This window comes from Accipiter gentilis, chromosome 5, assembly GCF_929443795.1.
Source record: "Accipiter gentilis chromosome 5, bAccGen1.1, whole genome shotgun sequence".
Lineage (NCBI taxonomy): Eukaryota > Metazoa > Chordata > Aves > Accipitriformes > Accipitridae > Astur > Astur gentilis.
In genome coordinates, this window is record NC_064884.1 from 17521810 (window position 1) to 17545822 (window position 24013).

At 37.4% G+C, this 24013-nt stretch overlaps 1 protein-coding gene across 7 annotated transcripts in view; it reads right to left on the reverse strand.

Annotated features, from left to right (window-relative positions):
• The window catches only part of KIF16B (kinesin family member 16B), a 145731-nt gene that overhangs the window by 34826 nt on the left and 86892 nt on the right, over nucleotides 1–24013 (reverse strand). For 4 of the 7 annotated variants that reach the window (XR_007506046.1, XM_049800519.1, XM_049800518.1 and 1 more), the window contains 5 exons: nucleotides 22937–23107; nucleotides 21987–22092; nucleotides 21419–21469; nucleotides 14070–14192; nucleotides 6194–6283 (listed from right to left, as the gene is read on the reverse strand). Coding sequence is in view for 6 of the 7 variants with exons in the window: in XM_049800519.1 (XP_049656476.1) it covers nucleotides 6194–6283; nucleotides 14070–14192; nucleotides 21419–21469; nucleotides 21987–22092; nucleotides 22937–23107 (541 nt within the window). In the remaining variant the exon portion in view is untranslated. Of the gene's footprint in view, nucleotides 1–6193; nucleotides 6284–14069; nucleotides 14240–18218; nucleotides 20424–21418; nucleotides 21470–21986; nucleotides 22093–22936; nucleotides 23108–24013 lie in introns of those variants that run through there. The other 3 variants (XM_049800520.1, XM_049800521.1, XM_049800517.1) reach the window with 3 other exon arrangements.

Consider the following 24013-nt stretch of genomic DNA (forward strand, 5'->3'; position numbering starts at 1 on the left):
TCTACAAAGCAGAAAGCAGCTTGTTAACTCCTCCAGTTGACAATAGCCTTGAATTCAGTCAGAATGATACTCTGTCAAACAAAGAGATTTCTGATAAGAAGAGGATATTATCTTCAGAAATAAAAAGGAATATATAACTCACTGACACTACCGATGAGAGCCTTTCCTCCAGAACACCACACTTAAAAAAAAAAAAGAAAACCATACAGCATTTCTTTCTAACAGTTATAAAATACAATCTTCACTGTCCAATACTTAACGTACCTAAAAAACCCTGCCATCCAAGCAACAGTCTCTATTCCTAACCTCCGAGATTCATGACATTGATGTGTTACTGCAATATATTGTGCACACTCATTTCCCTGGTGGGAATAACAGATAGAAGTAGAGGCAGATCACATGGTAACTTTAGCTTGAAGGTTTAAGTTTACATAGATGTTCCTGCTATTTCAAATATGGATATTATGCATCCAATCAGTCACGTAAGATGACAAAAATCAGACCAGCACAAGGGGAAGCTGGTTCAATTACGACCTAAATTTCTTTAAAAATTATAAACAGTCCTTTTCTGCTTTAGACTGTGAAAGATATATTTATATACATACCTCCATACATCAAATACACATACACAAATTATTACATTCTGTAAAATAAGCTAGAATTCAATAGCTTTGGCACTCCTACAGAAATCTTGCCTACACACCTAAGTCCTTACCTCCATGAATGAATCTATAAATGCAAGCACACCTTTTAGCTTCGCTTTGGCAGCTCTTCATGGACTTACTAATATTTTAAGTCAAGAATCACTATTAGTAATAAAAATGCCTTAAGAGTAGGTGTTCCCCTTAACACCATGTAGAGAATTTTATACACACAGAAGGACACTTCAAGAAGATTGACAGGCAACTCCATAAGCAGAGCTTACAGTGAAAGCCCCACAAAACCTGGCCTAGATACCTGGAGGCAAGTAGGAATTAAGGACATCCACATGCATGAGGGGCTTCATAAACCTTGGATTCAGGTAGGGAAAGACAAATAGACAACTCTGTTCTCCTTTGAAAGAGGGAAGAGCCAAGAAAGTGGTAAGAAGAGGAGAGCACTGACCATCACAACAGTACATCACTTGAACTTGCTGAACTAAGAGAGATGGGAGAGCAAGTTTTCGCTCACAACAAGACGGGGATCAGGAAGGGAAGGTTTTCTGCAGAAACCAGCACCCCGATAATATTTCAAAACCATTAACTGATAGGAAAAGATGAAGGAGGAGGAAAAAAAGGAGAATCTTACTCTGAAAGTTCTCACTTCTCTATTACAGAGTCCATTTGCTCCTGTTTCTGACTAATGACAAACAAAAAAGTATATTCATTACAGAGACTACTGCAACTGAAAGCCAAGAATGGTCTTAATTAAAATTCCAAAAATAATAAGAGAGTCATTAACTATCTAGCAGCATAAGAAAGCTGAAGCTGCGCAAATTACAATCATGCAGACCTAAAAAAATAGGCACTGATAAATGCTTGGTACTTATCTGCCACTGGCACAATCTCACCCTGCTGCAACTTCTTCAGTCTTTCAAAATTTGCATGTGACACATTTCAATTAGACATCCAGTTGTCAGGAGCCACTTAATTACACTAGAAAAAATGTGCAGGTATATAAAATATATGACATATTGTAAGACTGGAAGACATTAGATAGTTTCTGCTTCTGAAAAAGATACTTCTTTTTTTTAAAAAAAAACCTTCTTAATAAATCAGTTTGCCAATACATTCCTTCGGGAACTCAGTGGCAGCAACACGAAATGCAAGATCAGCAAATTATTAAAATACTGATGTAGTAACTCAGAGCTGAGCAACTAATGAGCTGTAAAGTTCACTTCTAAAAGCAGGACACTCATACATTAAACACGTCCACAGTATTTTCGCTCTTCATTATAAATACTAATTTAGTGTTGGAAGGTGAACTATGCAAAATAAAATTCAACTCTGATGGATTCTGACAACATTGCTTTTAAGGATCAAGTTTCTTTGGAATAATATACAGTAACTAAGCACGCAACTTTGCCAAGTTTGGTATTAAAATGCATTTTAGCATCATGGTGAATTCCAAATTAGGTCAATAACAGATGAGCGGAAGCAGACAGATGATTGTCAATTTACCAAACAAACGGAACTCCCACTCACATTGCAAAATTGACCCAAAATTACCACAAATTAAGACTATGTTAAATAAAGGCAAAAACATGGGAAGCTATCGATCATTCACATATGTAACATTGATAATGAAATTCCTTCAAAGAAAACAAACACCAAATCTTTACTACAGCGCACAATATTATGTGGTTCATCCATCACAATGTGCTCTTCCCCTGTGATAACCAAGGACACAGAAGTTCATAGAAATGCTGATGAGTAGACGAAACCAACCGCCTATTAGCTAGGTTTCTTCTGCCCACAAACTTGCACTTGTGGTGCCCTAAGTCTCAAAGCAGGAGTGGACACAACACAACAGTCTGTACTATGTAAAATAGAGAAGACAACATCAGTGCTGCAAGGGTTTTCAAAACAGGTACTTAAGTGACAGTACATATCTAAAAGCAACGGATGACATGATCAAATGCTTATGTCACTTCTCCTGAACTTTAGTGTACTCTGTACTTAGCAGAGATATGCATACTTGAACCTCACTTATAATTCATTGAAGGTTGTTTTAAAGTGGAGGTTCAATAAAGGCTGGAAGAAGATACTACTAAAGCTATAGATCTATTGTTTCAGAAAGTAACATGACTAAACATTTCTTTCAGGTATATTAGCAGCCAAAACACAGTTACTATACTTCTCCAAAGAGTATCATATTTTAAGAAAAGTTATGTTGGCAAACTTGTAAGACTTGGTATTTGCCCTGACTTACAAAAACCGTTGAGAAGGGACAGATAACTTAATAAAACATACTATAATGCGTTTCCTATGTAGAAATTAGAAATTTATTCATCTGAATAGTGAAAACAGTAATTCCATTGATGTACTATATGTGAAACTCAGTAAGTTTACCTAAGACACTGACATATGGCAACACAGAAGTGTCAATAAGAAACAGACTGGCACATTAAACTAGAGAATGTATTGACCTTGCAAGTATGACCACAAACAGAAGGAAGAAGCTAAAAAGAAAAGCAGCAAAAGAAAATTGCCTATATAAGACACCTATACAGTGAGTAGTGTAGAGAATGGAAAAATATAGATAAAACCCACAGGAAAAACATAAATCATGAACTATTAATTACAACAAAAACAACTTCAGCTGGGAAGACTCCAAGATGAAGAAGACTATGTACCTTTGCTCTAGGCTGGGATTTTTTCTCAGTTGTATGCTCTTGGATGCTGGACTTTATTTTGACCTAGTAATACCACTCCGATGTTCTCATGGTTCTTCAAAACAAACAAACAAAAACCCCAAAAAACTCCCTCCTGTAACACCAAAAAAGCCTGAATTTGTACTGTGAATCACAAATGCTTGTTCAAAAAGGTGACGTTAATATGCAGCTGCACACGGGACATTTTAATAGTGGCTTTAAGAACATCAGATTCCTCCTGAATCTGATTACTGCATACAAGAAAGAAGTTGATCTCTCTCTGACATAACTGTAAAAGCCAAATTCAATTGTTCCTCAATGTATTATCAGGACCGATAACGGACTCTGAACACATTTTCCTAAATGGGGAAGATCAGTCTGCAGACGCATTCAGGTGGCTTTTCTATTTCAACCAAATGACTGCCTAGCTGTTTTCTCAGGAGTTAGATGCAATTACAATATTACTGTTGACAGACTATAACTTTAACATCCAAGAGGAAATGGCAATTCATTCAAATAAAAAATATGATACTGATGTTCATTCACAAGTAATATTTTTAAAAGTATTTGTGGAAAGAGAACATTTCAATTTTCCATTCAAAACTAATTTTTCCCTTTAAAGATTTTCTGACACTCAGAAACGATGACCTAATTATATTTTTCTTTTTTTTCCTCTCACTCCTTTTTTTTCTTTAAACTTTTCCTTAGATATTTGGTGCATGGTAGTTTCAAATTTTTGTTTTCTTACTCTTTTGGAATAGGAATTATCTCAACTCCCAGAATCTCCACAAAACACAGATCTACATATTTTAATCTTTAAAACTCAAGAACATTCCATACTCGATTACTTTTTATCTTAAAGAATACATCAATGAAGACCAAGAAGGCATTTGCAAACTATTGCATCTCTCTCTCTCTTCAACATTTTAATGTTTTTTAATATATTCCTCATGAATATATGGAACAGGCTTCTTTACTTGTGCTAACTCTCAAATCATGATCATTCCATTGCTTGAATGATATAGTTTTTTCTAATATCCAAGGGAACAAGTAGAAAGGAAGCAAAATGTTAATAATTAAAAGTTAGATGTGGAAACCAAGAACTGTCATTCTACAAATGCCCACTCAATGAACTAAAGCTCTGTCAGGCACAATTCCTCATATCCTGAATGCCCAGAGTCTCCAAGGTGGTCAGAAAGATCAATTTTCCATTTTGCAGAAACCTGGAAGCCACTAGGACAAAAGGGTATCTGTGGAACAACGCTGCTCTTTTAAATGAGGAGTTGTCAGGATGACATGATCTGACTGCAGGTATCTTGCAATGAACAAAACAGCAACCTCCAGGGAATGCCACCAAAGGGAATTAATGGCTAGAAGCAACACACAAAGTCAGTTTCATTGCAACATCCATTCTGTATCTAGCAGCCTTGGAGCTTTAAACTGCTGAAGGGCTTGCCAATCTTACTAGAAGCATATGGCTGAGAGGAATCATAGAATAGTTTGGGTTGGAAGGGACCTTTAAAGGTCATCTCATCCAACCCCCTTGCAACGAGCACGGACATCTTCAATGAGATCAGGTTGCTCAGAGCCCTGTCCAACCTGACCTGGAATGTTTCCAGGGACGGGGCATCTACCACTTCTCTGGGCAACCTGTGCCAGTGTTTCACCACCCTCATTGTAAAAAATTTCTTCCTTACATCTAGTCAAAACCTACCCTCTTTTAGTTTAAAACCATTACCCCTTGCCCTGTCACAACAGGCCGGGCTAAAAAGTTTGTCCTCAGTTTTCTTATGAGCCCCCTTTAGGTATTGAAAGGCTGCAATAAGGTCTCCCTGGAGCCTTCCCTTCTCCAGGCTGAGTAGCTCTATCTCTTTTAGGCTTTCTTCATAGGAGAGGTGTTCCATCCCCCTGACCGTTTTTGTGGCCCTCCTCTGGAGCTGCTCCAACAGGTCCATGTCTTTCCTGTACCGAGGGCTCCAGAGCTGGATTCAGTACTCCAGGTGGAGTCTCACCAGAGTGGAGGAGAGGGGCAGAATCGCCTCCCTCGACTTGCTGGCCTCGCTTCTTTTGATGCGGCCCAGAATGCGAATGGTCTTCCGGGCTGCGAGCGCACATTGTCGGCTCACATCCAGCTTTTCACCCAGCAGTACCCCCAAGTCCTTCTCAGCCGGGCTGCTCTCGATCTCTTCATCCCCCAAGCCTGTACTAATCCCGGGGATTGCCCCGAGCCAGAGGCAGGACCCTGCACTTGGCCTTGTTGAACCTCATGAGGTTCACATGGGCCCACTTCTCGAGCTTGTCCAGGTCCCTCTGGATGGCGTCCCAACACTCAGGCACGTCAACTGCAGCACACAGCTTGGTGTCATCTGCAGACTTGCTGAGGTTGCACTCGATCGCGCTGTCCATGTCACTGATGAAGATATTGAACAGTACTGGTCCCAATACAGACCTCTGAGGGACACCACTTGTCTCCAATCTCCATCTGGATATTGAGCTGTTGACTACTACCGTCTGGGTGCGACCATCCAACTGATTTCTCTTCCACCAAACAGTCCACCCATCAAATCCATATCTCTCCAATTTAGAGAGAAGAATGTTGTGGGGGACTGCGTCAAAAGCCTTACAGAAGCCCAGGTAGACTACATCTGCAGCTCTTCCCTTGTCCACTGATGTAGTCACTTCATCAAAGCCCACTAGGTTGGTCAGGCAAGACTTGCCCTTGGTGAAGCCATGCTGGCTGTCTTGAATAACCTCCCTTTTTCACTAAATATCTTTCAAAAAACTTATTTTCAAGTCTCTGCCTCCACTCTTTTTTACAAATGACGTTTTACCAAAACTTACCTCTGGGTACTTGAGTTTTAAAGTTTTATGCATTTCTCGAAAACGACTGTACCGCCTGAATACTGTCCATGTCTCATCCAGGACTGTTATCTATATCGGACAAAATAAAAAGAAGAAATGGAAGTAAAACCATATGACACACAACACTAAAAACCATGAAGTATACAAGGCTATCAGATTAAAATGGGCAATTCTTAGTTCTCTTAACATCATTAACTTTTATAGGTTTATTTAATTTTTTTTCATTACAGTGACAGAACTGTATTTAATAAGGAGCACTGATTGCAAAGCAAAAAAACATGAATGCATTTATTCCTTATTCTGGAGTGGTTTGACAAGGCTGTAAACACATTAAAATATCCCCAAACCGCAATCATTCCTTGGTGCAGCTATGCAGCTCTCAGCATTACAGTCAGTGCGTGTATCATCCAGCACAAGTGTAGAATAGCTTCTCTATACATTCATAGAAATGTATATTCTCATACACACACACGTATACATAGATATACACAACTAATAAATATGCATTTTTCAGACACACAGAGTTCGTTAACACAGAATGGGATTCCAATTTGTAGGGTAAAAAATTACACATGCCAGCTTACAGTAGAATGTATTCCTTTAAAACACTCTTGGTCTGTGTCATCAATATGTTGATGAACATCCCATTTATACAGGAAGTTTCATTAAAATCAACAGAATTACTCCTGTGAATAAAGCACACAGCAACAGGAGCAAAGGGGGAGGGCAAGCCAACCTTACCATCAGTTATTCACACAACCCTCACTGGAACTGAGAAACCAAGAAGAATTTCAGGGAAGGAAAATTTTTCCACTGTCTAAAATCAGATGAAATTAAAGACATTTGTAACTGGGTCATAAAAGTGCTGTGACTGGAGCCTATGAAGTCTTTCTGTAGCTCTGGTGATCCAAGGCTACCAAGAAGCAGAGCTGTGGGGAGAGGTGGGCATTGCTCTACACCCACTACTAGAGCCGGAGACAGCCAAATGTCATTGCTTCAACCTGAAAAGACCATTGCTTTTTTTAATTTAACAACCCTAATATGTGATATTACCTCCACCTACCTATGATTTTATGTACAAAGATCAACAATAAGCATTTTCACAAAACACATTTCACAAAGACACAGGCTTTTTAGTCTTAAAGTGACTCCTAAAATTAACAAGTTAGTTCCCTCACTACTGAACGCATCCAAAAGTTACGGAGGTAAAGAAAGTTGCAATGGAGCAGGATAACTGAGTATGAGAAAAAGAAACCAGAGCAACAAAGCCAGAGGAAACCAGCATCCAAGCACTGTTGTTGACAACTGCTACCTCATGCTTGCAACAAACTCATCTCTGGTCTACCCTTCCCCATCCCAGCTGCCTTTGCTGCTGTATACAGAACAGGGAAACTGGGGGAAGTGTTTTGGAAACAAAAAATTATTGTGTCTTATGACATCAGGAATCAGGTTTTGGGGTGGTCTTTTTCCTATTTTTACCTCTATCTTTAACTAAAAGATGTAAGTAAACAAAACTGGCCTTCTCAAAACTTTTCACAAACATTAAAACATAGGTTCTTCTAGCACATCTCCACAATGCAAATTGATTATTTCTAATAAAATTCATCTTTGATGTCACCAATAAGCTTGACTGCTACTAGGACACCTGCATGATGGACTATATTCCCTCAACATATTGTTAACAGTGTCTCAAACTTTATAAATCAGGTGAATGGATCTAACATGCATAGGCAGGTTTAACTAAAAAAAGTAACTATTCAGGAATATGCATGTTACACTGAACTTAATTAACCAATCAACTATTTTGTTATAGTTTGTATAATTTGTTATAATTTGAATAATTGCTTTAAAGGGCTTTGTGATTTCACAGTAAACATTAGAGTGCAGTGGATAATCATAAAATAAAGATGTTACTCATTCTTGCTTTCTTTCTGCTTTAACACTATATTTTAATATTTCTGCATCATGCAATTTTGCTGTGATAATGTCTTTGTACATCTTTATTCAAAAGTGGCCTCTTTTTTTCCCCTATGGTTTTCACAGAAGCATGCCTTTAGGGGAACAACCTAGTACAAAGCATCCAGGACTCTTCCAGCTGCACAGCCTGGGGAAGAGCATGTATGTCAGCTTGCCAATGATGTTGCTGGCTGTGCATCTGACAGCTGTCTAGGTGATAGGGTGGTACCAAACTTAGCCAAATCAAATTGCCTGCAGCCAATTATTTATCAGCTTTCTTCTACAAAGTTTAATAAACAACTTGTTAGAGACAGACAGGAAAGAAAACACCATAACTGTGCTACTTAAGTACTGAAGGATTTTCTCTAGAGCTTTCTCTGGTGGCTTGGCTTGATGTGACTCAGTCCCCATCATCCTCTTTGTTTACCTTCCTAATTCTTGTAATGAGACTAGCAGGTAATGCATTACAAAATGTTATTGTTCTTACTGCTGATATTATTGGAAAATGAATTTCAAAGCTAATCAAAATCTTAACCGGTCCCCAAAGCTCGGCAATAATGTTATTAGGACAGAAAGGATCAAACTCTGCCTACATAAAGAGGAGAATTACAGCACACCTGGCATGGCAATAGCATTTCTAGAACAGAGACTTTTATTCCTATGGCTGATGCAACCAGTTTGGGCTGGGATTCTTTTCCCCTGTTTAAAAAAGCTGTATGACAGACTATTTACTCTCTAAGTATGGGAGAGGGACATATGCAGATCCTTTGAACAATAACAAGTAAAGTAAATTTGAAAAGCCCTTTACTTTTTACTTGCAATTTGCTGATATAGTAGTTAAAAATATTTTCTTAATAACAAAAAAAATATATGGTTGAGTAAATCTGTAAAACAGATTTTCAAAATATTCTTATCTGGGCACTTATGTGATCTTTGACTTGCCTCAGGATTGTGGGTTGGTTTGTTTTGGGAGGTTTGAAGGGGGGGAGGGGTATTGTTTTTGGGTTTGGGTTTTTTTTTCATTGAAGTGCACCATTTCCCATGTAAAACTTATAAATTTGAATGGAGATACTACAGTCCTGTCTCCTTATCTTTTCTTCTCACAATGACTGACAGAAAATAACCTAACAGACATTTCCAGCTGATTCCATTGTAAAGCACATCACAGAAATTATTCTCCTTCTGCCCCATACAAATAGAAATAAAACCATAGGGGAGAGAAAAAAAAAATATTCCACCTCATTCTGAAGCTATTAGAAAGAACAAAAAATGCCCACCTTACTTATCTTGGCTGGTTAAACTGTCCACACTCATGAAAATTCATATTCCGACCTTGTTGAAACTGTTCCTCACGCTGCCTATGAATATAGCATCTGAAAAGCTAAGCGTTGCCTAAAAATTGCTTGTAACCTTTTTTAATTTATTATTGAGGGTATTAATCTGATAGAGTTGAGGGAAGATTGGTTTTTTTCTTTTTTTAAATTTAGATAGATATGGGGCATGCATCATTTTCTTTAAGAACTACGTATCAATGAGCACTGCTTCTGCTTTACTCCAATTCTGCAATAGTTCACTGAGCTCAGAAAGAAACTTAGACATTCTGAGCAGACACACCACAGCATTTGCCTGAACAGAACTGCGGCTGGACCTGGAGAAAAGCACTGCATTGGGGTGCACCTGCCTGGATCTCTCTCCTATAGAGAACTTGTCAGGGATGACTGAAAGGCTTTGAAACACAAGAAAAAGCCAGTTCTGAAAGAATATCAAACAGGATAAATAAGAGAACTCAGAACAACGAGGGAAAGCTGAATAAAAATGAGAAGGCATATCTACACCTTTCCCTCTTGTCAGAGGATCCCCTGGGATGGCTGTGCTTGATTCCAGGCTTTGCTTCCATCACCAGCTCTCAGGAGACGCTGCATGCCTTTACATGAGCTGGAGTTCCCCCTTCCCTGCTGCCTCACTGCTCCTGCTGCTGTCCATATGTACTGCCTGCAACTGCCAGCACTGTCTGTAACAGATACCAACAGTCTTATGGATGCAAAAGCTCTTCCCACACGCTGTTTCTAGCACAGCCCTGTCTGAATATTCCGCATATCACGACAACATGAAAGGAAGAGGAGAATACAAGAATAGTTTTCTGGTACTATAATTCAGCTGTAACATAAATATGTTTAGACCTGATTAAGTTACTACTGTTTCATCATGTCTTTAAAGACAACATATAAAACTGTCACTCAAATGGAAGTTTTTATTAAGTGTATCTATTCATACTGAATACTTAATGGCAGACCAGCACAAACAGCTCCGTGACATCTCTTTCTGCAAAAGGAAATGGTGCTATCTTAACTCTAATAAAGTATGGGTTTGTTCCTATTTTTGAACTCTCTCCAATAGGTTCTCATGAGAGTCACTCAACACCTTAAAGTAGGATCTGTATGCAGTGGAAGAACCTGAGTGGACAGACCATCTTGCGGGCCCATTCCCAAATGTTATATATGTCTAGATGGACAAGATGCTGAACCTGCACTAAAATAAAAGATTTTTGGATGGTATGTTACAGTTGAAAGACTTACGAACTAACTGTGATGCTGCCAAGAAAAGTGGAACTCTCTCTCTCTCTTTTGGCATATAAAGGAAATAATCTTTACTATTTGTCCTGGTTTCAGCTGGGATAGAGTTAACTGTCTTCCTAGTAGCTGGTACAGTGCTATGTTTTGAGTTCAGTATGCAAAGAATGTTGATAACACTGATGTTTTCAGTTGTTGCTCAGTAGTGTTTAGACTATAGTCAAGGATTTTTCAGCTTCTCATGCCCAGCCAGGGCACAAGAAGTTGGCACAGGACACAACAAGGGCACCTGATCCAAACTGGCCAACGGGGTATTCCATACCATGGGATGTCCCATCTAGTATAGGAACTGGGATGGGGGGGCAGGGAATCGCCGCTCGGGGACTAGCTGGGTGTTGGTTGGAAGGTGGTGAGCAATTGCCCTGCGCATCATTTGTACATTCCAATCCTTTTATTATTGCTGTTATCATTTTATTAGTGTTATCATTATCATTATTAGCTGCTGCTTTTCTGTTCTATTAAACTGTTCTTTTCTCAGCCCACGAGTTTTACTACTTTTCCTAATTTTCTCCCACATCCCACGGGGTGGGTGGGAGGAGTGAGTGAGCAGCTGCGTGGTGCTTAGTTGCTGGCTGGGGTTAAACCACAACACTATTGTATGTCACAAAAAGAAATTTATATATTTGTTATATAGAGAAATTTGTTATATTGGTTCTTCTATACAGCAATATGCCAGAATTTAACTACAAATACAACGACTAGAAACATCTGCTGAAGAAAATACTTCTGAGATACATAGGATTCAAGGGTTTACAATTCAACTCAATCATCCCTTGTCCCTTTGTCAGATTTCAAAGTCCTGTTACATGCAAATAGGTCAGCTACCCATTTTCCCAAGAATAAGAGGAACCTTGGTGAAGAAAGCTTATTTGGGAGTTTGCAAAGGAAATGAGAATAACAATGTCCCAGCCCTTCCAAGACTGACACATATTCTGGTATGAGATTGAACATAAACTTGAACAAATTAAAGTAAGGCTGAAATAAGGAATTATTTCAACAACTGACATTGTATCCTGACCCATCAAGAAGGGATGAAATAAACAGGTACACGTTCTCTCCTCCCTGCCCTGTCTTCCTACTCTCCTGATTTTTAAGGCAAAAAAATCACTATACCATGTATTCTGATTTCCTATACAATAAAAGTAACAGCAGCTGAAGATTAATACAGATCAAATTAGAGCTGGGAGCTCTGCAGGGGAAAGGTTTAAAATAGAAAAGTTTGCGGAAGGTCTGTGGATTGTAGCATGGAGCCAAATCCTGACCAGAGCAAAAGCAGCCCACTGTGACATACAGAGACCTGGAGGCAAAGGAAAAAGCATAAACAGTTGATCGATTTGTGTAAGGGAATGACTGTAAGAAACATCCCAAAGACAGCTGAACTAAGGACCATAGGAGCTTCAATAAAAGTGCTCTAAGGAATATGACAGCAATGGAATACAATTATTAAAGTGATAGCCCCTCCCCTACCCCATATGTCATCCATTTCGTTGCTCTGAACTTCATCAAAGCAGCTACTTAAGCAGCAGTATCTTTTAGAGGCAGCCTAGAAATGGCACAGGAGAGCGAGAAAAGACGGTACTGGCAATTACGACAGAAGAGAATAGCCATTCCATAGACACCACTCTTAGCCAGAGCATCTGCTCATTCCATGCCATTGCTGAGGTTAGGTTGCAAGCCTTGCTTCTCATAGAAACAAAATACAAGCAACAGAACTGCTGGAGCCTAGTTTCACATGCATTTATATCTCTCCTATATATATCCTCTTGTTCTTTCCTGTTTACGAATCCACCCCTTTCCAACATGTTTTTCTTCTATCACAGTTCCTTCCAGGTAAGTCCAAGTCTTCCTGCACATACTCTTTAACTGTTCCTTCATCCTAAGGTCTTGCAGCTGCTTACATGGGTTCTAGGGATGAAGGGAGAATACTTGGAAAAGAAATCTACCAACTTACTAGAAAGAGAAAATACCTTTTTACTGTATTTACCTTCATTAACCCTTACTGAGTTTAGTAAATCCCATGTGCTGAAAATAGTTGGTGGCTAGAACAGTCCTTGGGGAAGTTTTGTATGCACTTACTATTCTCTCACCATCTCTATGGCTCGGGGCTTTCACTGGCCCCAGGAAATTCAAAGTTCAAAAGGTAAAAGGAAGTATTCCACCCACAAATTGTGCAATATGTTTCGAGATGAAAATTTAATTAGCTCAGAGCTAAGATTACCCATCTTAATAAAAGGCTTTGTAAAAGAGAATGTGAGCATAGTTCAAAAATGGTCCTGCACACTGTGAGGGTAGGTCACTCCTCCAACTTAACACCAGCTAGCAAAGCATCTGGCAGTACATTCAGTGAGAAGGCTGCCAATTCTGTCTCTGATGCCATGTACATCAGTTAAGCTACATGTCCACATGCACTGAGAGCACATTTCCAATTAGACTTCACATCTCACTTTGAAAAAACACTGGCTTAGTACCAGAGAAAACATAATGAATATGCATTTTTTCCAGCATTTCTACACAGAAGATCGACTGAAGAAGCCACTAGAAGGGAGAGGAAGCAGGTAACACTTTGGAGAAGCGAGACCTTGGAAAAGCAGGGTGGGAAGAATCTGAACAACAAAGAGAACCCAAAAAGAATCAAGCCTTTATTGTGGATATGTGCAAAATACTTTAATTATGCTTTCATTACTACAGGTAAATATTGCAAGTCTAATCATTTTCTATACCTGACACTTGCATCTAAATAATGGTCTTTCATATAACCAATATGCATTTAATCCTCATCTCAGCAACACTTTCAACTGAATTATTTGATACTGGATCTGGAACTGCTTACCCAAGAGTTTGACCACCGACCTCCTGTGTACAATAGATCTACTTGGAAAACACCTGTCTTTGTAGTGTCCTGTATTGTGCATGCCTTCTCACAGCCTCTCTTTTTTAACAGTACTGAGGCCACTTAGACAACAGAAAGAGACAGAACCAAAAATTGCACTTAGTGGAACAAAAACTACATTTCATTGGGGTTAGTAAGGTGATTTCTGGAATCTACAGATTCTCAGATGCATTTCCAGCTGCTGTTTCCATCTTTGCTAACTGTGATGCTGTCACAGTGAACACCGACAGCTGGACAGAGCAAACTAGAACTATTTGGTTTTAAACAAAAGGCATTTTTTCTATTATTATTGGTACTATGATGGTATTATTGTACAAATGCAAGCAACATATGTACAGAGATCCCAAACACTAAGGAGAAGCAACTGAAAAGCACTTACCTTTATTTCAAACTCATAGTGTTCATCCTTTCCCTGCCCACACAGGACATAGCGTGGAATACTAATTTTAATTGGGTCCTTCAGGTCGTCTGGATTTGCTCCCAGTGAACGACAGACCATCCGCTTTCATGTGCATACCAAATAGGGAGAACAAAGGAAAACCAAAATCACTACATAAGGAAAAAAAGAAAATAACTTCACTAAAAATGAGAAAATGCTCTTGGCCAGAAGAGCAGGGAAAGAGAGCATGGAGGAGGCAGAAATTATTTCTAAAATGAAGGAATTCTTTGAAAACAAAGTGGATCTTGTTTCATAAGCAAATCCTAGCATTTTGTTAATGCATGAAAAAAATTAAGGTGAAGTGTCTGCAAAAATACCACTTTTTCTTTGAGATGGCATTTTCAGCTTAGATATCAAAACCAAGGGAAAGCAGAAGACTTTCTATTAACCCTCCCTAAAAAAAAAAAATAAAAAAAAAATAATCAAGCCTTAACAGTCAGTCATATTTTTTTTATGTCTTTATATAACAAACCTGTTTATAGTATCATGCAAAGCTGCAAGGGATCTAGGTAGTTCAGAAAGCTCTTAGACTTTAAAAATCCAAACTTATAATTAAATAACGTATAGATAACATAGCAATCCACTGTCAGAACAGTTTCCTACTGTTTTCCTTAAATCATATCTAATTAACAGAAAACTCAACTATGATGAATGTGCATGGTCTGGACAAGAAGATCTAAAAAGGTATTTGTAATGAGGGCACATTCCTCTGACTAACAGCCAGATGGAATCTATAACTCTGAAGTTATAACAAAAATAAAATACTTTTTCAGCTGAAAAAATTAATGCTTTGCAGTGACTGTGTCAAAAAGTTGCATATGCGTTACAGTGAATAAGTACAGACACTGCCTTTTAGGAAATCCTCCACTTTCTCAGTTGAACGTATTTGGTCTCAAAACCTTAATGAACTTGTACTTAAAAAAATAATAGCACCATGACAAATATAAGTTAACTATAACAAAAAAGATTGAAAACCTATCACTTTAAAGTTATGACCATGTTATTTATTTGTATTTAGTGATGCTATCCATCGCTTATATAGAAACTGTATGCTCAGCATTCATTTTCAATCCCTTAGCAACTACCACAAGACATGTTGCTTGGTCAAAATTCTACCCCCACATGCGAATGTGGCTCATGCTTCTGCTCATTGACACTTGATCCCTCTGTAGCAACTCCTGGTGACTCCTAGTACATATGATACTGTGCAGGAGCTGGAGGAAAGTTTGAAACTCATTCATAAATGCCTCTCTGAATGCTGTTTACTACAGACAGCTTTCTGGCATCCTCAGCTGGCTATTGATAAGGGCAGGCTGTTATTTCGTTACTAGTCAATCTTAAATGCCAATGTCATTTCCCTTAATGTTAACATTAAAAGTAGTGAAAAAGAAAATACAAAGAAAGTGAATTTTAGTTCCAGTTAAATGACTTTATCTAGGTGTTTTCCATAAACTTCTTTTTTTAGTGAAAATACAAAAAAAGATTGCATTGGAATGGAAAAAATACTTTTAGTGACTTCTGTTAACACATTTTCTCCACTCCATTTTGTCCTTCTTTCACTTCTCCCCAAGTTACTGGCTTTTCAACTAGAACTAATTTCTGGAGCATAGAAATGTAAGCAATTCTTTCCTTGGGGGAAAGAGGAGTTCATTGCCTTGACAACAATATCATCTGTTTTAAAACAACAATAAACCCATAAAGTCACTCTTAAAGTCACCTCTGTCAACACGTAATTTATTGGCAGTTGTTTTCAGAGAACTATTACAAACAGCTAATAGTCAGAGAGGAAAATAATCTCAAACACAAAGTACTGGGAAAAACACACCCTAATACATTAAATAATGCTTTGACAGTCATAAACATGGATCATTATGTTTCATTTACAGTAGAATAAAAGATATTGCTGTGAAGTCATTTTTTCATAAAAGTGCAGAATATTCATCAAGTTAGATTTCAAAACAAACACAAAAGAGGACAACCATGTTATCTAGAACACAACATGCATAAATATTTAACTTTGGGGTATAATCTGAAAAGGAATTATTTGCAGAAATTGCTGTCATTTAACAGCCATGATTAAGGCAGTCCTTACAGATAGTGTCATTCAGTGTTAACTTTCATCAAGGCTCAGAAGAAATGCCTTGGTGATGCCAATGAGGGAGCCAGTCTTGAACTGGACTGACACAAGATTATGCTCCAACTCATAACTACTCTGTCTACCCCATGTTCTGCGAGATATTCCTGTATACCTTTTCTGTTAAAAACAAAAACCATACCTCAAAATAATATGACACATTTTGCTCATCTTTGGTCTTCCTTAAGGCAGTAGAAAGTTTTGTTACGATAAAAACCCCTGTAATTCTCTATCCAAACCAGCATTCATCCTTCCAGACACAACTTCCCATCCAATACAAGTTATTTCTTTTTAAATCCCACGTGAATTACAGTATCCTGTCTTAACATATGGTAAGAACAAATGGGAAATGTTCTTATACTAGAAGAGAGACTGAAGTCTAACTCTGTCTAGTAGAAGATTGCACCTCTACTGGCAATATGCTTAAAGAATTTAGAATTTCAGATTAGATACCACTGTTTTTTCTGCCAAGGACCATCCTCCTCAAACAAGGCAGATGGCACATTCAAGCAACAGGATTCAAAAGGTATCCAGCTCCCCTTACAAGGGAAGAAGCAAAAGATAGGAGACAACAGCTTATTTATTATTTGAACATCTGACAGGGGTAACAGGTAAAGAATAACTTTGTACTAAGCTAAAGGCAAGCCTCAACTAACGGAAATCTTTTACTAATGTTCAATAGTTCCATTATTTCTTGGACTGTAATATTAAAGAGACTGTAAGAGATGTAATCTCACAGCATCACCAACTCCATTAGGAAGCGAGCAGGAAAAAGGGGCACATTACATGCAGATAACTCTAGGGATAAATTTACTCCATCCATCAGGCAATATCCCCAGTTGCCAATCGTCCATTTAACAGCATGAGGAACATGTAGACAGACGATAAACCCCAAGACATTTGCCTTACCACAGGTATAGTAGCATGCCCAAAGGTCGAAATGCTATTTTAAAGCACAACCAATGTCTGTTTACACCCTTTAAGCAGATTCATTTTCACATCTTCCTTAAACACTCACATCAAGGGAATATAGAGACTTATTCTATTGTGGGGAAGTACAAGCTAACTATTTAGACAAAATAAACAGGAATGACTTAACAAAGCCATGCATGGCTTCCCTGCAAGAAAAGGAAGGCAGGGGAAAAAAATCTAAAAAGAATATTGGATGTTCTCTGCATTTTTCTTGTTCTGTTTCACTACTTCCACATAGTCTAACCTCTCTTGGCTCTAGGCAAAGGGGGCAAATGCAGGGGAAAAGATATGGCAAATCCATCAATTCCTGATAACTCAGCCAACACACACTTAGAATAAGCCAAACACAACTCCTTTTGCACTTGTGGCAAACTTTAATGCAAGAGTGCAATAATCCTTCATGCAAAACTCCAAAGCAGAAGAGAATTGTCAATGCTATTCTTCCTTAAATTGTTAAGTATAAAGGCTATAAACATCCTTAGCATTAAGAGCATACAGTGAATGTACCATAGGAACCTAAACACACCTTACAGGTCAGACAAAAAAGATATTGCAGATGTTTTGGAATACTGACATCAAGGGCATGAAACAGATGAGAAGCATGAAGAACAAAGATACTCAGATTTAGGAAAAGGCAATCCAGAAGGAATGGAGAAGACATTAATGAAGACAGACAGGAGATGGAGGGAGCCAGAAACAGCAGCCAAAATGGAAATCAGAAGACACAGTTGTAATTATAGTTTTGATCCACCTACTACATAAGATAGAAATATTTAATTTCCTCACTTTCCCAAGGAAATTCATGTACAGCATATTAGAGACACACAAAAAGGAAGCACTCAAGTAATAATGATTTTTGTTAAGATGTGTGCACATACTCTACGGTATTCCTTACAGGCTTAAAGGACTCTTGCCTATTGATTAAAAAAAAAAAAAAAAAAAAAAAAAAAGATTTTATCAATATTCATTAGCCTCTTATTTTGAATGTATCTAAACGTATTTGGATTTCAACACCTAGTCAGATGCATAATTAGCCAAATGGCTTCTTCACTTGAACTGAATGTTAATTTCCAGATTTCTGAAGGGATATGCAAACTGCTTTGAAGAACTGATGGGATGACTGTCAGTTGAGTATTTATTTCTTTTTCACAGTATTTAGAAAAACCAATTCCTGAATCAGATCCAACCTTGCTCCTTCTAGAAAACACAAGCAAAATGTTTGTGAAATTCTCTTTGTCTGGCAAAACTACACATTGGATATCATTCAAACTGTACAACTGAAGGATGTCAAATTGTGATCGCTGGCATGAAGCATCCAAAGAGTTAGGTGCAGGATAAAAGACATTATTTTCCCTTAAGAGACCTATATGAGTATTTGTAAGAACTAGAGATCTATACACAGCCTGCTTAGCACAGTCCATTTTCACTGTGGTATACAGCACTACATGAACATCACCTAACAAAGGTTTAATACTTCCCATATTTTCATGGAGTAAGTAAACTAGATCAGCTAATACAGTTCTGAATTTACAGGACAATTGTACTCCATTTGAAAAAACTAAGTCATTTACTTCTGATGTCCAGTCAACCGAAATCTGCATCAGATCATCTTTCAAGAGCTGGTGATTTAAATAAACAGCATCATCTATTGTAGAAATCAAAATGCTCATTATGTCATGGCAAATTCTTTGAGTGAAGTGTTTGTTATAGGTAAATATTGTGAGTAAACCATCTTCAGCAGAACACAGAAGACTAATACTCTGTCCAGCAAAGCCAACTTGAATCTCCTTTATTGTGATGATGGGAACCTCATGAAACATTGCCAAGGAAGTCTGGCAGTTGTCTTGTTTGACTGAAGAAACAACAACATACAGAACAGAGCTGAACAAAAGCAAGCAAGCAGGTTCCGGATCAGTTTTTTTGCAACTGCCAACAGAAAGCCAATATATACCTTTCAACTCCTCCATTCTAATACAAATTTGAGGCAAGGCACAACTCAAAAATTCCAGCACTTTTTCCAGAGAACAGACCTGAAGCTTCAAAAAAACATCAGGAAAATGCACAAATTTCTGTATTAACACAAGACTGTTTTCTAGCTCTTTGTTTTCGCAACAGCATGCAAATCCTTCAGAGGGCTTTCTCACACAGGCATCGGAGATTTCTGTGCTTACACACGTCGTGATAGTCTCTTGCACAGGGGATTCAGGCTGAATGACAATTCCAGTATGAGCTTTGGAATCATCAGTAGAGTGGGATATGTCTTGATTCATATCTGACTTGAAGAATACATTTACTTGCAAGTTTCTTATAAATGGCAGATTTTCTATTAATGACACCGCTTGTGCACGTATCTCGCTTCTGTCACACAAACTTCTCAACTCCTTAATTTGTTTAGAAACCACTGTACTGTTGAGCAGCTGACTAGTGGTATTTTCATAAAGGCAGGAAAGCTTACTGAAAAGATATCCCAAACCATAAGTGTGTTTTGGTCTCACATCAAAACGAGAAGCTATTGACTTAAAAGAAATAAAATCAGAGGCTTTTCGTGTTGGAAGCTGAGAATTACTAGACTCGTCTCTGATTGTCAGATGCACTGTCTTAAATGGGCTGTTTTCTTTACAAGTTATTATTTCAGAATGCACATTAGACTGAGAAAAGAGAAGGCACGATATGCTGTTAAAGCCAGACTGCTCATTAGCACCCATTAAGGATCCTACAGGAGGCAGCTGTTTCAAGTGGGAACAATCAGATTCAGTTCTTGAGCTGTCACGATCTGGAGAAGTAATTATTTTATCGTCAAAATGATAGAAATTTTCAACCTTGCAGAGCGAATAAGCCACATTATTTAAGTCATGACTTTGTAAAGAAGTAGATAAAACATTCTGATAAGGAACGTTCTTACTCTTTAAAGTATTAATATTTTTAGAGTGAATTAAACTACTTTCAATGTCACAACGACAAGAAAAGCTCTCCTGTTCTGAATTACCCCTTTCATTCTCAAATGCTTTCTCTGATGTAAAAGGGGAGGACATTCTTCCAGAACTGGAAAAGAAATCCCACATCTCTGTATATTCCTTCTGTCTTTTATGGTCTCTTACTCCTGTGTTTTCTCCACATAAGTCAGAAGCACAATTGCCATCTTTAGACATAAATTGAAAGCCATAATGTGGCTGCCACTGTTGACTTTTCTGTTAGGAATTTCAAAAGAAGAAAATAGAAACATCTTTATAAAACCTTCCGATTTGAACATTTCTTAAATTGAGGATTGATTTTGATTAGGTTTGTACAATCATTCAAAATTGGTAAAAATCATTGTACCATCTTTCAAAATTAGAGAGAGAAAAATCCAACAGAAGTGATTGAAGTCTGATTCAGGAATGGTTGACCTTTCCAGCCCACCACTGCTTTTTATTTGTACAGTATCCATTTCACTTTGTTTATATTTGCTTTACTCAAAACCACAGGAACATCAAAGGGCAACGCAGGAATTTATACACCCTTTAGCTTCCACACATGCACAAAAAGGTAATCCTATACTATCCAAGATAGTGTGTAAGTCCAACACAGTTTCAAAATAACAGTGTAAAAGTCCAAAAAACTCCAAATAAGAGGTGTTGCAGCCCTCCTACTATTAAGGTTTAATTCCATAAAGGTATTTAGGATTTATTCACCAAGACAACTAATTAACCATGTTTCAAGCAAAAGTTAGGCAACCAAATATGGTGGGAGGGGTCTAAGCCTCAGTTTAAAAATACATGTATGAATCTTTCATGACATAAGCAAATTTGCCTGATGCTACTTGCTAATATTATAGACACCCTTACAGTAGTTCATTGTGAGTCAAAAATGTAAAGTGGTATTCTGAATTCAGACCACCTGTCCTTATTAAATGCTTTTATCCTCTAAAAATCAGGAAAGAGATACTGTTCCAAATTAAGAATCATAACAAAACAAGGAAGAAAGATCCACAATAACACCACACCTTTCAAATAAGGAAAAAGTTATGCCCAATCTGAAAAAGATCACTTTAATTCCAGCTGGCAAAATGCATTGCTGTCTCCATTAGCCATTAATCTTGCTGTGAATTCAAAATTCTAATTATGCAGCTAAACATTAAGAAATTTAATTACAGGGCATGCTATAATTTAAGACAACCATTTCATTCTGACAAATTATGACCTACCTCATACTTCAGCTTGCGTTGAACAGTGCCATTATTAAGCCTCTCATTATCCTAAGAACAAAAAAGGTACAGGTGATAATTAGAATGCCTTGCTTGTGTAAGTTCATTTAAAAGTATTCATAGGAAGAGACATTCTTTTTAACAGCCAAAAGTAACTATTTTCTTATTGATATTTATTAAGCCACTGGCTTAGAAGTCAATCAACCCAGTCTTCAGATTAATTAGATCACCAGTTTTTAAATGAGCATTTGTTTGCAAGCATAAACAATTACTGTTCTTCTGGATGTAATTTTATCAATGTATTTTACAGACATAAAATTAAGATTTTTATTTGATCTGCAAGCTTCCTGTTGCCATTTACACACTCTTCCCTGCAAAAAAAATGGAAAACAGCCAATGGAAAAAAAAGATGATCAAAACCTAAAACTGATATCCCGATCTACTGTTTACTTTTTTGGTAAATTGAAAGTAAACATAGGAAAACAGGAAAATTATTGAACAACAAAACTAAATCAGTGGTTACACGTGGTACATTGAAGGTCAGGATTTCCTACCCATCTCTGCCCACCTTTAAACTTTCTGTAGACCAGGACAGGCTAACATTGTTATCCTCTGCTTTATGATGAATATTCTGGAGCCTTCTCTGCACTTCTTGTTCAATAAAGGCATTTATCCTTTCAGTGGGGGGAAAAAAAAAAGTAGTATATTCTTAGGTAAAAGTCAAGACAGGCTAAAAGGCTCTTTGAAACACTTGTAAACCCTAAGTACTGCACAACTCTTAATTGGCAGGTATAACGTTACACCAGTATTATCCCTCCTTAAGGAACATGGACTTTTGAGGAAGTATTCCTTTAACAGCCAATACTTAACAATTTGTTAACAGAATTTGACAATTTAATGGACCACAGGTTAAGCCACTGCTATGCGTACAGCTCTACATACAAGTGGCAGTGAAGGTAAGGGCGATGAAGAAGAACTAGAAGGCTGGGGTTGCATCTTTAGTTACTTAACAGTTCGCTTTTATCACTTTTGTGATATCAGCAACTTGGGCTAACAAAGGTTTAGTCTTCAAACAGAAGGAATGTTCCAAGAGTTGATGCTAACAACTGCATGTGTAGGTGTAAAAGGAACAGAGATGAAATAGATTTTAAGTGATACCAGGCAGCTGCCTTGTTAAAAAAGGCTTAACACAATTTCATTTACTTTGCTGCTTTAAGCGTATATAAAGCAATGCCATATAGATAAGTAACTGTAAACACAAAAACAATTTAAATACATTGTAGCCTACAGTTTGCCAACCCTCTATTCTAAAATAAACTGCACAGGAGCAACAGATTAGGCTGTTGGTTGTTTAATGTAAAATACATAAAATTAATTTTACTTCCAGACTAGTATTTAAGTACAATTACAGTATTTAATTAAAATCTAACTCAGGCAGTACAATCTTCCAAAACATTTCTTTTCTAAAGCTACGGTTCGTGCTCCTACCAAAACATTGCATAAATGCAGGTTACCTACCTATCATCAACTAGCGGAGCAGCGGGTGGCTGTGGCTTTGTTGGGCTGGTCGGGGAAGTAGTATGGTAGAGTCTCTCTTCTAATGTTCCATGATTTCCTTTCTGACCACCGTCACCCTCGTATATTTTTTGCTTCAGCTGCTGAATTTCCTGGTCCAGGCTACAAAGAGATCTTAAAATGTAATTTGCTTTCTTTTAGAGTTGATTCCCATAGTTTGTATGGCAAGTACTGTACTTACACTCAATACTTGTATATAAGGTTGTGGGTATTAATATTTATGAAGATATAAAAATCATAATTGTTCTTTAAGAATATTTAGATAGGAAAAGAGGTAGCGCAAAACCACAGTACAACAGCAGTATTAAATAAAACAACTTCAACAACTTCCGATGCAACAGGTATCTAACTCAGCACATTAGATATCAATTCATAAGACTTAGCCTATATATTAGGATCACTTGAATAAACTTTTCTCATTACAGACCTCTATCAATGACCTCAGCTATTAGCTTCCAGTGTGAAGTAAAAGAATAAATGGAGGGGAAAAATTAAAAAAATCAAAATATAGCACTAATCCAAAAAACAAAGACAACCTAAAACAATGATGTGGCAAAACATATCTATAAGAAAATCTTTAAATTGTATACTATACATATAAATCTTATTTTCCAGTTATTCCTTTTGTCTGTATATGTATTTTATAAAATTTAAAAACAAAATAAAACATCTAGTATTTATTTTATATCTACCTAATAAATCAACTTTTGAAGTGGAAACCTCATTTTTTTTAACAAAAAAATTTCATACCAGATTTATGCACAGAATAGAATATGTAAAATTGGATACTGTATTTTTGACTGAAAATGCCTGAGGCATCTAGTTTAAAATAAGAAGCACTTCTTGCAATATTTATCACTTAGTCAAATTAAACTACATTATAACAAAGTTATCTGCAGAACACACTTTTCACTTGTAATGTAGCTGAGATTATATTAGTAACACAGTAATAATCTACCCCATTTCCATTACAACTTTTATCTCTAAAGGTAATTGTTTTTCTAGAGTTTACCTGAAAAT